Source organism: Malus sylvestris, chromosome 13 (genome assembly GCF_916048215.2).
Source record: "Malus sylvestris chromosome 13, drMalSylv7.2, whole genome shotgun sequence".
Classification (NCBI taxonomy): domain Eukaryota; kingdom Viridiplantae; phylum Streptophyta; class Magnoliopsida; order Rosales; family Rosaceae; genus Malus; species Malus sylvestris.
In genome coordinates, this window is record NC_062272.1 from 4,673,227 (window position 1) to 4,689,737 (window position 16,511).

Genomic DNA, 16,511 nt, shown 5'->3' on the forward strand with positions numbered 1-16,511 from the left:
ACAAGGTCTACTGTGCTGTGCTGGTTGGCAAGTGAAGTACTGTAGTAATCAATTATTCAAGAGTGATAAATTAGGGTTTTCACAGAGTCAAATGCCAAAACTTGGGGACTCCAAAGTCAGTGAAACTCCCCAAATTTCTTACCCTCGGTTGGAACCCATTTTGTCTGTTGATTGACCTAGAATTACTTCCCCGAGCGTGCAACCAAAGTCTTTAAAAAAAAGGGTCAAACTCTTCAACTCCAAGCATCTATACACCTCTTTCTACGTGAAACATTATTAACCCCCCACACCCTTCCATTTCAACCATTCATTAACTCTACCATGTATATTTGCAAAGGGCCAACCTAACACTCCACTTAACAAGGTTTATGAATTTTACCAACCGCACTCACTTGTAAACAATTGCTTGCTCAATATTCATTAATATTCACTATCAGCTTATAATTGAAATGGTTAAGAGGTTTATCTATGTTCTTAAAAAATGATGTGTTCAAGCTCTTCCTTAATATCGTTTGTATAAAATAAAATAAAAAAAAAATTATTATTAACACTTCAAAAATCTCATTCTACCATCCTCATAAGTGTATTTTTTTTTCTAATTATATAAAGTTTGGAGTGCAAAATGAGATTTTTGGAGTGCTACTAGAAATTCTCAAAAAAAATTATGTATCTCATAATTACATCACTTAAATCCTAATCTTTGCCTAGATTATGTTAACTTGTGTCACTGTGTGAACTGCTGAAGGTGAATTGACCCTTACTTCGTTAAGAGGAAATAATTAGTTAAATCGGAATTTCATGACTAAAGTATCTTCTATCTGGAATTGATACAATACTCTACTTAAGCTAATCTAAACTAAGAGGAAGGATATTCAAATTCAAATGTATAGGATGAACACATCCGTTCTAACCAATGTGCCCACGACCATTGCATAACCTTTTCCAATTAAGAAGGTTGCATGTACACTTTTGTCAACAAACAAGTGAGAAACAAGGGCCAATGACATCGTGGAATACAACAATACTACTTATATCATAATATTTTCTTTCTTTATTTTCTCATTATTTTCTCTTTTGTTTGTACGTCTTCCTTAGAACTCAGTCAACAACCAAACCAAAAAAGAGAACTTAGTCAAACAAAAGTAATACACTATACGGTACATACGAAAGCGATCCCACAGTACATTGTTTGTACGTTGTGTGTCTACACTGGTAGAGCCGAAAGTAGGTTTAATGCCTCTAATACATATTAACTTTTGCCTATTGATCTGGAACAAGCACCAAAAAGATTAAAGATCCTGATTTTTGGCGACATTTAAGCAAGCCTTGCAGGCCGTCTTCTAACATTGTGCACCCGTTGCAGCAATCCTCTGTGTCGATTACCATCAACGTAATATATACTCAACTACTATCCTATCAGGTTGTCTGCAACAGTTCCTTGATATCGTACCCTTGTAGCTGTCACATAAACAAGAAGATTGGTTTTAGCAATGAGAAAGAGTACTTGATGCTTACCCTTCAGCTTCGGAATTCGGACTCATCTATAACCATAACTTACATACTCCGAAATCTTGTTTACCTGAAGGAACGTCAGAAGCAAGATCACTCCTGAGTTCCAGAGAGCATGTATTGTGATGGGAGTTACAAGGTTGCGAGTTTGAGCATACGACAATCCCAGAGCAGTGCCTATACAGACCATAAAGTAAATGAGATAAAAATGTGTTTGATGAAACCTAAAGCACATTAATGTGCGCCCGAGGTGATGCACAAATTTGATTTGATTACTTTGGTAGACATGCTACCTAGCACAAACAGCTGGGGAAACTCTCCAGGAGTGAGATGTGCAAGTGCAAATACAGCGGCACTTATTACAATAGCCACTGGTGTAGGTACCCTGCAAAACACATTTTCAACGGCAATAAGATACTCAGGGATGAACACTTGACACCAACAAATGCAACAATACTAAAACAAGTGAAACTAAAAAGTTTTAAACCCATGCTCAGCCACCTCTCCGAAACCTTATGTAAAAATTTTGTATGATTCTGCCATTCTCCTACATAAGTACCTCAAAAGCAGTTTCTTCTACCATATATTTCTTATCCTCTACACTATTCCGGCTGTGCTCTTGTTAGTAGAAATATCCGATTCTGGTTGATTAACTCAGAAAATAAGTTTTAGGAGTGAACCAAATCACACTGTCTGGATGGCAACTTCCTAGTTAAACTAGCCCTCAATTTTCCAAAACTTATAACCAATTCTACGGGTAGTAATTACTGGGAATATTTATAAACAATTGCAGGCAAGCTTAGAGGAAGAACTGTGCACGTTTATTAGAGAAATTTAGATAGAAATACTCAATCATTTTAGGCATATTATGCAACTCTATTAAACAGAGAAAAAGGGAAGTATACCATTTAGTCATGGAGACCATAAAAAACCCGCGAAACACAGTTTCTTCGAGAATTGGAGCCAAAACTCCAGTGATGCCTAGCAAGCAAGCAGTACTGCACCCAACATTAACAAGAGCTTAATCAACTTGCTTAATCCTCAAGTTCTAGTGATGAAAAAGAAAAGACCTTCTAAAGTACCTAATACCGGACGATCCAATCAGTGGAAGCAAACTTACTAGAGCGTCCTTCTGAAATCATGTCAATATGAATAAAACATATAGTCATGTTAAAATTATAATTAAAACAAATAATTTGCTTATTAATTCAATCCAGTGTCCATTGCATCCTATAGATAAAGAGATAATAAGATAAATTTGAATAATTCAAACCTCTCGTTCTGGGCTCTCCCCCCTCAACATGGACAATGCAGCCCCTGTCACTGCAATAGCAGCTATGGCACCAACAAAACCAATCCCTGCCCACAATAGCCATCCCTTCTGTAGATTGAAAGGTTCCTTCAAATCTGAAACGGTAAAAGCTCATTATCTATTTATCAGAAATGGTAATAGCTAATTAACTCAATTGGCCACAGTCTAGAAATAGGCCTTGACAAACCAGAATCTGGCAACGATGAGCTTTCAAATCTAAATTTCGCAACTATATGTTAATGGAAGAAATACAGATTACTATTCATTGCAACTCAACAAATCACACATTCTATATATAAGCTACAACAAGAGTTATCTCATTGAGACATTTACCAAAATAATGTTACAACGGGTACCCTTTGCCACCGCTTTGCATTGAAGCAATTAACAGTGAGCAGGGTGAACGACAATCCAACAAGAAGAAAATTTACGAGTGTGTTTGTGTTTGTGTTTTCGTTCTAGGATAAAGAAATAAATTGGAAAAAATCAGTACCGTAGCGATAAACATCTTCAGGCAGTGGTTGGTAAGTGTTGGCAACGGTATATAGAACAGCAAGTACAGCTGCAGTTGTAATACTAGCGAAACAATAACCAAACCAATCAGACCACGTCGAAATTCGCTAAGCACGGTTATAAACACTGCAAAAGAGCTCCTGCAAGTAGAATTACAATGTGATTACGCATTACCCTTGATCAAGAAACAGTATCTCTGCCTTCTCATCCAAACTCAAATCCTGAATTCGAATTCCTAAATACGGTATAGCTGCCGCCTCTACCAGTCCTGTCAAAACAAAACTGCCTGGGACAAAAATTAATCTTTCTTCTTCTGAATTGTGATAGTAACATTTATAAGCTAATTAAACACTAAACCCACCTCAGCCCACAAGCAAGCGATGTTAACGACGCCGTTTGCCATTCCCAGGGGACATCCCACCGCTTCAAAATCAGCCACTGCGATTCATTTTCCTGATAATTTCACCCAAAGATGATTACTTTAAAGTTGAAATGATTACTTTAAAGTTGAAACTCTCTCTTCTTAATCTGGGTTCTCTTGGTTGAAGCTGAAAGCGAGTACCTTTTCTTGGAAATCGCCTTTGGGCTTTCCTCCGCCGCTGAAAAAGCAAATGTACGGCGGATTTCTGACGTTTCTGAGCCTTGAAAGCTGGGTCGATCGGCGCGGCGAGAAGCCGGGGGTGAAGCTTCTGCGGCCGTCGAGAAAAAGGGAGGGGATTTGGGTTTTGGAGGAAGTTGGCTTGGGTGAGTCCGAGAAGCAGGAGAAGGAAGATTGAGCTACAGATGTGAACAGCGTGCACACCATTGCTGGTTTTGATATTGTATTCGAACTTTTAAGCATGCAGAGAATTGCCGAGCAGCGGGAGAGACGACTGTTTGAGCAGGGGGATAAGGCTGGCCTGAGGTTTGCATAATTTCACTTTTCACCCCGTAATGTTTCTAAAATTGCATTGAGCTCCCTGTGAAGTGTGAACAAGTTGCTTGGGCCGTTTGGGTTTGGCTAAACTCCTTTGATGGACTCCTCCGTTGTAGGCTGGTATGACCAGGCCTAGGTGGGCTTTTTGGTATTTTGGGCCTCAGGCTGATAATCCGCTCGTGAAGGCTTTCACTCAGATGTTTTTGAAATCGAGTCGTTTGATAAACATTTCAATTTAGATTTTTAATTTTCTATTTTTTTGTTAGATTTGAGGGCAAATATAGAAGAGAAACAAGGGATACATGGCGGGAGAGATTTAGAAGAAATCAATAAGAAAATGGATGCAAAATTGACTTCCCTCACATCTTAAACATAATACATGAAAATCAAACCCTAAAAAATGACGTGGTTATAAAACGGGTTATTGACTTCTCAGTTTTACAACTGCTATTTGATACTTTAAAAAAAATATATCTTATACTGATCATTTATTTCTTTGTCACTTTGTTTGCAGGTGACTAGTATATTAGGTTCGTAAAATCATCCGCAAGCCAAATGTACAAGTCAAGACGTAGTTTTATTGCTATAACTTTTATGTTTATACTTGTGATTCTTGTAGCTGGCTCGAGCTTAACCATTTTTTTTTTTTTGGAAAAATAATAATATTGTAAACTATTATAGTTTATGGTGAAAAGTCTGATTTTTTTTTTAACAAATGATATTATCTATACTAAGTAGAAGGGGTGAGATTAGTCTCACAATGAGTTACCAGTAATGTGGTTAAATTCGCCTTTGGTGAGAATCGAACATACAAACTCTTACTTACAAATGAATAATCTGAATTTAGATGCAATGAGTCGAATACTCTACCTTATCCAAGTGCCCTAACTCACGTTTGTCAGTATAACATAAATTAATAAGATATAATAATGCGCATATCTTCGTCTGTATATTTATATGGATTAGGATCCTCTCCTGAGCAGATGGAGAGGATCCTCCTGACCAGGCCCATCGGGCCGTTCATTTTTTATCCAACGGCTACAAACAGGGGGTCCTCTAAAAATTATAATAATTATAACTGTTAGATACAAAATGAACGGCCCGATGGCCTTGGTCAGGAGGATCCTCTCCATCTGCTCAGGAGAGGATCCTGATCCTATTTATATTAACCTCATGTTTTCTTTGTTGTCCGACCTAACATATGACCAAATGGACCACCATTTGTAATTAAATGGTTCCAAGCCAACTTCCCCCAAATTTAATTTCTAATTATAAATTATTGGAATTTGGAATGGAAGCTGTTAAGTAGGATCCTCTTATCATACTTTAATTTAATATTTGATAATTCATGTGGAATTGAAATAATTCAGCAGCTTGATCCGATCTAAATCCGGCAAACTCTCTGACCGATTGGAGAACAAGGGAGCAAAGTGAGTTGCGTTCATGTTTTTGAGTCAAAATAAAATATGCATAAAGTCGTAGGACAAATAAACTAATGAGATGAAACTTGTAATGGTAGGGGAATGGGACATCGTGGTCACCCACACAATCTCTAGTCTATGTACAAAGCCAAAGTCCATTTAATATGCTTTTTTTTACATGTACGATATTATTTACAGTATGTATGGGAGAGCGAGTCAAGATTCATAGTAAGCTAGCTATAATAATTTGGTCTGAATTCTGTTTTGGCAAGAATCAAACTGAAGAAAAATATTAGACCGTAGTATAAAATGGCAAAACAATCTAATATTTACCAATTTTAGTAATTTTGAAAGGAGGTTTGAATTTATTAATCATGGTGTTGCTTGGCTATTGCCGCCCTATCGGTATTTGATTCCTTTTTGTGTGTTGTATTTGTAATGATCCCATTGCCTCATTGCTAAACCCTACTAATCAATAACATGCCATTTGTACATTGAGTTTTTTTTTTTCTCACCATCCTTAGGTAGTAAAAGTAGGCTTTTTTTTTTTTATTAATAATCCTTTCAACTCCATTTCATGCTTACTTTACTCTCTAAAATAAAACTATCGTCACTTCATACTCTAAAACTCAAGTTTCACTTTGAAAAGATTCCTCCATTTGGTGAAATGTTCGTCAAATATACTGAAGTGCAAGAAATCTTGCTGATGTGCACACCCTACGTTTGTTTCTGACAATTAAATCAAATGAAGTCAAAAAAATCAAAACCAAACAAAAAGTGCAAATACTTTTTTGATTTGATCCTAAACCACGCCTCATAATTTATCTATGTTCATGAGAATTCTCAAATATTAAGAAAATTTGCTTTTTCACCTTTCATTATACACAGTATGTAATCGGTGACACTCAATGTGGAGATGGTATATATGATAAGTTGATCGATCGTGGTAGGCTTTAGCTTTAGGGAATTTGTTTGGATCAAACAAAATTCTATACATTGGAGCAATTTGAACATCTCTAGATCTAGTTTTTAAATGATGGTAAATTTAACTTTATGAAAGTCATGATTATTGAAATGGACTTTAATTATATAGAATTAAAGCTGATAAATGTTATTTAGTCAAACTTTGAAGAATGTAATAATGTATGAGAGTGGTGGTCTATGTTAGGTGATACGTCATATGCCTATAAGTCGTCCTTGCCATCTCCTATGAGAATCTGAGTGCTGGGTGAGGATTTTGCCTAATCATTTTGATTTTTTACTTTACACATGAAAGTTGATCATTAATCAAAGAGTGCAACTTTGCTCACAAGGGTGATGGTCACTCTTGTTGATTATTATTAGATTAGTTTGGTTTAATTGATTTAATATATAGATCTCGAAATTTAAACTAATATAACTGAAATCCATAAAAGGATGAGCATCACCCTTAATTAGTGTTTAAAATATCGGTATTGATAGAAATATGGATATGTAAATGGGATGAAATATCGATGGATATATCAAATATCGACATTGGTGGAAATATCGATATGCATATTTAAAATGAAACTTTAGGAATTGTCAAGCGTTGGTTTGAACGAAATATAAGAGTTTCTCCAATATTAAACAAATGTGTTAGAAATATCGACGCTATATGTCAATTTTAACCTAAACTTAAGAGTTTATCTGATACGAGGTGAAGTTTAGACTTCACCGATTCATTCTATTTCCATATATTTTTCTGATTTTTTTTATATTCCTATGGAAATATCAGTCGTTTCGAACAAATTTTAAACTCTACCCTCAATTCAAAATGAAAAAAAAATGCGCTTTTAAAAAGTTGTTTTTATATCAAAAACGCTATTTATACCATTATTTATACAGTAGATATAAGACTCATATGTATTAGTGAATTCTATCTATATTAAGAAGAGAATACAAACTGTTTATACCATATTTAGAGCCTCGTATTTAGACATCGTATAAATACTCGGAGAACTTAAATGTAATTATGTAATAAAGGAATGGGCAAATATGTAATTAGGGGAGGAGCCCTTATTCTATAAAATGGCCTCCTCACCCTCACAAACGGAAAGGCCTCTCCTATCTAGAGCAAGGCTCTCACACTCTCTCCCTCACTTCTCAGAGAATACAATACAATCAGTGTGGAGGTAGCCCAAACCTTGGGGTGAACCACGATAACTCTTGTGTCATTTACATTACTTGCAAATTCACGGTCGGATTTACATTGTTCCAAGACCTCCGGTTTTGTGCATCAACACAAACGATATAGCACTTACTCTTTTTCATATATAAATTCCCCCATCAAACCAGAATTTCTGCTCCATCAAACGAGAGATTTTTCAGTGTGACCGTCATATGAGGTAGTACACCACGTGTTCTTAAATAAATGGTGGAATATATGTGTTAAATGATTAATAACTTAAAAATTAAAATTTTCCACCATTTACATAAAAACATATAGTGTACCATCCGTATTCCGGTCACAACTAAAAATTTCTCCCACCCAAAGACCAAAAATCGTGGAGAACCCCCTAATCCCCAGTCTTGCCATTTGTCTCTTCGTCGTCGGGCATTGGAATCGCACCTTAATTGGCGCGTGGGTCCCAAGCACTGTCAAGCTCTAAACGCTGTTTTTTGTTTGTTGGACTCCAAGCACTTCATAATCAAATAAAGTTTAATAAAAAGTTTACTCAAAATATAGACGTTCTGTCATATTTCACTTAGGTTAAGCATGAAAACATGAGTTACTTAGTATTACGATATAATGATATTTTTTTTTATTAATAAATAAAAATTCTTAAATTCGATTTTCGTAAAAAGATTAATTTGAATTACATTATTGTACATACAAGTACGAATAATATGTTTCACATCCATGATTAAATTATTTATAAACACAAAAGATATTAAGAAAGAGAAAAATTAAACTCGGTACTTCAAATACAAGATAAATGCTATTTTGCTTTTTTAAATGCAGAGAAATGTTATTTGCAAACTCTTTCTTGTAATTTAGACTACTCTATCTTAGACTCTCTTGCAAAAAGAATATATATCAATGACGAAAACATATAATTTATTTATATTATTTTGTTGTTTATGTGTTAAATAATAAATATTCACTAAAACGAATTATAACGTTTCTAGTTAGAAAATGAAAGGAAAACTAATGAAAAAAACTTGAAAACTTTGAGTTTTAACGATAAGGATAAAATAAACGGTAAATTGAATAGTAGCAGGTTTGACTTTTTAGTGTAAAAATGTGGTTTTTCGTTAAAATGAACAGTACCGCGAGCTTTTCGTTAAAACTCCCTATAATGAATTCCGTTACTTTGCAAGAGGTCATTTTTTTTTTTTACAAAGTGATATCTAAATTTCTATAAATATTTAGAAAAAAGTATACATTGTCCGATTAATTGGCTTAAGGCATATTGCGTACATAGTTAGTAAAATACATAACAAATATAATACATTAAAAATAATTATGTGTATTATTCAACTACTTTATTAAAAAAACATTTTGAAAACATTAGTCACTTTTAAAATTTAATATTAAATTTATTTAAAATATTTGTTTATCTTAATATTTTCAATATCATATTAAAATTACGTATAAAAATGTGAATTTTGTATATTTTATTAAAAATGTGTCAAAATAATGTGTATTAAACATAAAAAAATATGTTCGAATGTGAATAAACATGTATGGTACTTTTGAGTTATAATTATAAAAGACGTGCAATTTAACGAACCATTAAAACATATTAAAAAATAAAATTATTTAAAAAAAATACATTTGTACGCGTATAATATACTCAAATTTGCTAATTATGGTTGTGTAGTTAGAAGTTCAATATATTAAGGGTTGTAATATTCATACACCTTTTTTACTTTTCAGACACCTCACATACACCTCTTTAATTTCTCAGACAGCTTTTTAATTTTCAGGTGTCGGATCAAATGAATTGAAAAATATCAAATGATATAAATTACTAAGAAGTGTGTGTGGAGTAAAAAGGGATGTGATAGTACACCCCTATATTAATTTGTATGAAATATGACCAAAATTGCTCGTATTAATTTTGAGTACAAATCCTCCTTGGATCTAAAAAAACAGAGCCTAAGCATCAAATAATCTAGACCGTTGAAATTTATCAAATGGCTACAATAATTATAAATTTTTGAGGAGCCTCCTGTTTGTAGCCATTAAATCAAAGGGATGTGCTATTCACACACCCCAAATTACTTCTCACACATCCCTTGTTAATTTATGTTTGTTGATTTTCTTCAATTCATCCGATCCGACGGTCAAAAATTAAAAGGGTGTGTGAGAAGTAAAATGGGGTGTGTGGATATCACACCCCTAAATCAAATTTCAATGATCCGAATGATTTGATCCTTAGGCTCCGTTTTTTGTTTTTTTAGATTTGGAGAGGATCTGTACTCATTAATTTTGTTCATTCAGCTGTCGTTCCTAATTTTAATTGGTCAGTTAATGGTGAGAGAGCGAGGTAAATTGTTTACCCTCCTGTTTGGGTGCCTTTCCTATCCTCTCATATTTTGTGCAGTCATGGTTAAGCAACGTCAACATTTTATATTATTTTTCTTATAGAGATAATAAGACAAAAAATAATAAAAATATAAAATATTAACGTAGCCTAATCGTGACCGAACAAATAAGAGAGAATGAAAATGGCATCCAAACAATCTGCCTCGGTGAGAGAGACCGTGATCGCATCATGTCGTACAATTTTTTGTTTTGTTTTTTCTTTTCATTTTCTCTCCGCTTTTATATAATAAAAAAAATACAAGAGAAAATCCAGTTCCGCATATAAATGTCACAACAAACTCATAAATCCACAATTCAGAAAAGGGTCTCAATCACCCTCGGTCACCAGATTTTAAAGCTCCTTGAGGTTTTTTCAGAGGCTTTGTGTCGCGTCTCCACCGCCATCAGTGAATCCTCCACCTCCACACGCACACTCTCTCTCTCTCATAATATCAATTTCTCACCCTCATCATTCGAACACAGAAAAAAGAGTGAAGATTTTCTCTTTTTTCTTTTGCTTACGTTGGATAGATCTCGACGCTCTGCTCGCTTTTTCCTTAATGCGATTGGTAAGCGATCTAAGCATTCGCACCCCATTTTTCTTATGCAATTTTCAGTAATCCGTGTTTAATCAGCTTCTTAATTAGTGGTTGTTTTTGGGTTAATTAGAGATTGATCCTTGGTGTTTGATAAATTTAATTTGAACCTCAGCACAGTAAAGCTCTAATCTTTGTTGGATCTCATTTGGGAAACAAAAAACTCTGGAGTTTTAAAGCTCCAAGCTTCTCTCACTAGCTATTTTTAAACAAGCAGAGCATTACCCAGTATGCTAGTTTTGTGCTTTTTATTGTAATTAGAGAGTATTTGCTTGCTTTAAACGGATGCTTAATTTGTTATTAATGGATGCATTTGGATAATTAATTACACTTAGTGCTCTGCTATTTTGGTTAATTGGTTTGTCCTTTTTCTTGTAATTGTAAGTTAAGCAAATCCAATGCAGGTTTTACGGTGTTGTGACGTAACAGACGCACTCAAATCGTAATTAGACACAGATTTGTGATGGAATGTGTGTGTGTCTGTGTGTCTGTGTGGTGTTGCTAGTTGGTAGTGGATTTGCATTTTTTGGATTTCGTTTTCTGTGGCAATTAGTTAGTGTGGGAATTATTTCAGGTGTTCAATGGCTCCGAAAGCGAACGCAGATGGTCGGACTAGGAGCTCGGTACAAATTTTTATTGTAGCTGGTTTGTGCTGTTTTTTCTATATATTGGGTGCTTGGCAGAGAAGTGGTTTTGGGAAGGGAGATAGTATAGCTTTAGAGATCACTAAGAATGGGGCTGACTGCAGTATCATTCCAAGTTTAACTTTTGATTCCCACCATGCTGGCGAAGCTGGGAATATTGATGAATCAAAGCCCAAAGTTTTCGAACCGTGTCATCATAGTTACACTGATTACACCCCATGCCAAGATCAAAAGCGTGCAATGACATTCCCTAGGGAAGATATGAATTATCGAGAGAGGCATTGCCCTCGTGAGGAAGAAAAGTTACATTGCCTTATTCCAGCACCAAAGGGGTATGTAACTCCATTCCCCTGGCCAAAGAGCCGTGACTATGTACCATATGCCAATGCACCATATAAGAGCTTGACTGTTGAGAAGGCTGTTCAGAACTGGATCCAATATGAGGGTAATGTATTTCGATTCCCTGGTGGGGGAACGCAGTTTCCTCAAGGGGCAGATAAATATATTGATCAACTTGCTGCTGTAATACCAATAAAGAATGGGACAGTGAGAACTGCACTGGACACTGGTTGTGGGGTATGTTGTGTTCCCCCAATTCACTGTTTCTTTAGCCTTGATTCCATTCTTTTATGTTTTCCCGTTCTCTTATCTGGGAGAAAATGTAACATTTTTTTCTGTTTGTTTGATCCATATGACGTAACAATGGTATATTTTTCTTAGGTTGCCAGTTGGGGTGCATACTTGTTGAGTAGACATGTTCTGGCCATGTCGTTTGCGCCAAGAGATTCCCATGAGGCACAAGTCCAATTTGCTCTTGAGAGGGGTGTACCTGCAGTTATTGGTGTTCTGGGTACAATAAGGCTGCCTTATCCATCCAGAGCCTTTGACATGGCTCATTGTTCTCGTTGCTTAATTCCATGGGGAATAAATGGTAAGCATTAGATACACCAAACTCAGAGCACTTCTACTTGGTATGAATTGTTGATATCTAATAATCAGCAGTCATTTCTGACATTAAATTTACTATTTGTTATGTACAGATGGAAAATATCTCAAGGAAGTTGACCGAGTTCTTAGGCCTGGGGGTTATTGGGTGCTTTCGGGTCCTCCAATTAATTGGAAGAATAATTACATTTCATGGCAGCGTCCCAAGGAGGATCTTGAGGAGGAACAGAGACAGATTGAAGAAGCTGCTAAACTTCTTTGCTGGGAGAAAAAGTCTGAGAAGGGTGAAACTGCCATTTGGCAAAAGAGGGTAGATTCTGATTCATGTGGAGACAGACAAGATGCTTCCCGTGCTAACTTTTGCAAAGCTGATGAAGCAGATAGCGTCTGGTATTTTCCTGTGCTTAAATTTTGTTTACCATTCTCATTGTTTTTAATATTGGGAGGCCTTCGTGCAGTTATCAATTGACAAGAAGACATTGATTCTTTTTTTGGTCTTCCCTTATAACTTTACATGTATCCAATTTGTGTTCTCAACTTTTAAATGCCAGCATGTATAGGAGGATGATAGAAAATATGGGGCAACTACTTTAAATGAATGCTAATGGTGTTCAAACGTTGTTACCTTAGCAGACAGGGTTTGTTGTCATCTGTAATGAAAAGCCTTGCAGAATTATTTTTAGTTAAAAGGGGTCCTGAGGTCTAGATGGGTTATAATTAAATCTCATGTTTGTGCTTTTGCTTATCAGCTTATGCTGTTAACATAGATATATCTTTTCTTATTTTTTCTTCATTTTGGTTGTTATCAGGTATAAGAAAATGGAGGGATGCATAACACCATATCCTGAAGTTTCCAGTGGGGAGTTGAAGCCATTTCCAAAAAGGCTTTATGCTGTTCCCCCCAGGATTTCTAGTGGGTCTGTTCCCGGAGTTTCTGCTGAGGATTATGAGGAGGATAACAAAAAATGGAAGAAGCATGTAAATGCTTATAGGAGAATCAATAAACTAATTGACACAGGAAGGTATCGCAACATTATGGATATGAATGCTGGTTTGGGTGGTTTTGCTGCAGCAATTGAATCTCCAAAATTGTGGGTCATGAATGTGGTGCCCACAATAGCTGAGAAAAATACGCTGGGTGTTGTATATGAGCGAGGATTGATTGGCATCTACCATGACTGGTACCCTACTCTGAACTTCCCTCCCCTGTCTAATTGTTTTCCTCTAAAGCATCCTTTTTAGCAAATTCTGTTGACATTCCTATATAACCATTCAAGTATATTACACGCTTCCTAGGGACCTAGACTCTGCTTTCAAGATAAATCTTATTTCCTTTCCTGCTAAAAATCTCTTCTGGCAGCTGAACATTTGTGTTAGAACTTAAACCATGTCAATAGAAGTGCGTGTTGCGTATTTTACAGCGTGCATATGGCTTTTTCCAAAAAGGTTTTAGAATATATACCCATCTTTTTTTCATGAAAAAGAAAAGTTCCTGTGATGTGTTAAATAATTGTGAGGTCCTGGAGCAGATCTCTCCTTCCATTAATTTTGTTTGTTTATCAATCATTTTATTCTTTTTTGGTGATGCTATATCAGGTGCGAAGGTTTCTCTACTTACCCAAGGACATATGACCTCATTCACGCCCATGGTGTTTTCAGTTTGTACAATGGAAAGTAAGTATATCTTCATTAGTTTTTGGCTTTCTTTAGTGCTTTTTACTCCAACAAAGAAAGCCTTGGCTTATTTGGTGTAATACCTAATTAGATATTCCCTAAGTTACTTGGGCTCAGTACATAGAAAACTGTGTTAAGCTTGATTCTATGGCTGGTTCCAGTAAGGATGGATTGACCTTGATAATGTTAAGCTCATTTAGGTCAACCCGACATTGTGGACTTGTTTAGCTTCACTCAATCTTGGCTATCCACCCATTATGCTTTTTCTTGGTCGAATATTGTTCTTGAAGCTTATTGGATTGGCCTGCCTTATTTTTTCAAGTAGAACGATTAAGATTGGTTAATACGGTAGACTTTTTATGAAGTTCTTTTACGGTCCAACAGTAATTTCCCTGAGCACTTCGCTTATAAAAGATGGTACACGAAGCCGTTTAGTTGAGGGTGAGGTGATTCTTTTGGTTATGACGGTATATGCACTTGTAACACCAACTATTTATTAACTTGTCATAATAAGAATCTGACTGTAGTGTTGCGGAATCATCTTAATGAGGGATAGTATATGTAGATCCAATCAGGGGTAATTGTTTAAGTACTGACGGGGATTCCATGCTTGCAATAGTAGAGGTAGAACTAACCACTTCAATTCCAGATTGTTTCTTATGCCAAGACCAATTCACTGTTTTGCTTATGCTTTCCTTCCGCTTTTCTGTGACTGATTAAGCTGTATTGACTATATTGCAGATGCAATTGGGAAGACATTCTTCTTGAGATGGACAGGATTTTGCGGCCAGAAGGTGCGGTCATATTCCGCGATGAAGTTGATGTATTAATTAAGGTGAAGAAAATAGTTGGAGGAATGAGATGGGATACTAAAATGGTGGACCATGAGGATGGTCCCCTTGTACCAGAGAAGGTATTGGTTGTTGTCAAGCAGTACTGGGTTGGAAACTCCACCGACACACAATGAACGCCTTAAAGGACAGCTTCTGATATCGTGGATCTAAGCTGGCAATGTTCTCTGTTACAAGTCCTGACAGGGATGTGTATTTTTCCGGTGAGCACTTTTGCTGCCCGAGTACTGAGTACTTCATACGGAGGAGGGCTTACACAATCTATGTTTGCTAACTATCTTCCACCACGTTCCTTTGTAGCATTTTATAAGTAGACAAAGCTACAGAGGTAATATGCTTGTATGTTTAGAGTATCATTCATTTTACAGAACCCCTTTTTTGTTAAATCTGTACGCCGCAGAGGCCAAAATTCGATCAAACACTAGCTTCCTTAGTTGACTGTCGAATTTCAGATGTATGATTTGCACTTGCAGCCTGCAGCTTAATGTGTTTATCCTTTTACTCATTCAATTTCCTCTCGAAACATCGATATTCTCTGGTTTTTAAGGTTTCCTTTCCATTTTTACCACTTTATTATTTTCGCTTCTATGGCTCGTAAAATCGACATGTGAACTGCCTAAATCTGGCCGACTGGTGTTGAAAAGGCAAAAACCAACAACAATTGGAATTTATTGCGATGGGATGGAATTAGCTTTTTTGGTTTAGAAATGAATTCAAGTCCGCGTGTAATATTCATATCCTCACCGCCCTTAATTTCATAAGGTGAAATTTCTGTCCGGTCAGCTTCATCTCACATTGGATATGAAAGTCTTATGATAAAAGTTTAAAAGCTCTTCGGCCTCCCCAATCACTGTCATACCGGCACGGTAACACGTTACAAAGAGTCCCTTTTCATTGTGTTTCATCAAAATTATTGATGATAATTTTTCTACTGATCTGAAGAAGAAAAAAAAAATTGACAGATCAATGGTGTTCCGACTTCACAAGACACCGCAACCTGTGGATACTGAGACGACAAATTCTGTGTGTCTTTGTATTAACAGAGGAGGATGGGTGCTATTTCTTTCTTTAAATGGCTTTACCTGTATAACAGATCAAATACAAATTATTATTGTTCACATACACTTCATATTCTCTAGAAATTTAAAGGAACGACTTAGAGGTTTGTAGCTCGAGAAGTCGAGATTATTTGTCTATGTGTCCGAAGTTTTGTGCTCAATTTCAAAAGAAGATAACTCAAGAAGACTGAAATCGCATTTTATTCACTAGAGTCAGTTCTAAAATGACTTGATTCGCTAACCGTAGAATCTATATTTAGTGATGAGGTGAGGACCGTTGCCTGTTGAGGACTTCCGACTTGGATTACCAGTTTCTCATAGAGTTTCAAACGCTTAGGGATTAATTAGGGAGGCGGTCAGCCGCCTAGTGCCTTGGTAGAAATTTTTAGAACAGTGGTCATAACTTATTTTAAGAAAATTAATCATGCATCCGAAGTCATGTATATGTTATGTATAGGTAAAAAGATTCAATAGGATAGTATGACCACGTGATTGTATAATATCCAGAATCCTACTTCTA

At 35.9% G+C, this 16,511-nt stretch overlaps 2 protein-coding genes across 2 annotated transcripts; one reads left to right on the forward strand and one right to left on the reverse strand.

Moving 5' to 3' along the window:
- Positions 1 to 1,112: 1,112 nt before the first annotated feature.
- Positions 1,113 to 4,238, reverse strand: LOC126594779 (uncharacterized). Its single transcript, XM_050261035.1, has 10 exons — positions 3,897 to 4,238; positions 3,696 to 3,787; positions 3,509 to 3,616; positions 3,315 to 3,397; positions 2,783 to 2,916; positions 2,592 to 2,641; positions 2,415 to 2,507; positions 1,803 to 1,894; positions 1,580 to 1,686; positions 1,113 to 1,458 (listed from the first exon to the last, which is right to left on the reverse strand). Exons 1-10 carry the CDS (start codon positions 4,173 to 4,175, stop codon positions 1,417 to 1,419), a joined length of 1,080 nt encoding a protein of 359 aa, XP_050116992.1. The 5' UTR covers positions 4,176 to 4,238; the 3' UTR covers positions 1,113 to 1,416.
- A 6,265-nt stretch (positions 4,239 to 10,503) lies between these two features.
- LOC126596600 (probable methyltransferase PMT2) lies at positions 10,504 to 15,443 on the forward strand. Its single transcript, XM_050263233.1, has 7 exons — positions 10,504 to 10,792; positions 11,394 to 12,039; positions 12,184 to 12,394; positions 12,504 to 12,798; positions 13,218 to 13,589; positions 14,005 to 14,082; positions 14,824 to 15,443. The coding sequence occupies exons 2-7, from the start codon at positions 11,401 to 11,403 to the stop codon at positions 15,047 to 15,049; spliced, it is 1,821 nt and encodes a 606-aa protein (XP_050119190.1). The 5' UTR covers positions 10,504 to 10,792; positions 11,394 to 11,400; the 3' UTR covers positions 15,050 to 15,443.
- Positions 15,444 to 16,511: the final 1,068 nt, after the last annotated feature.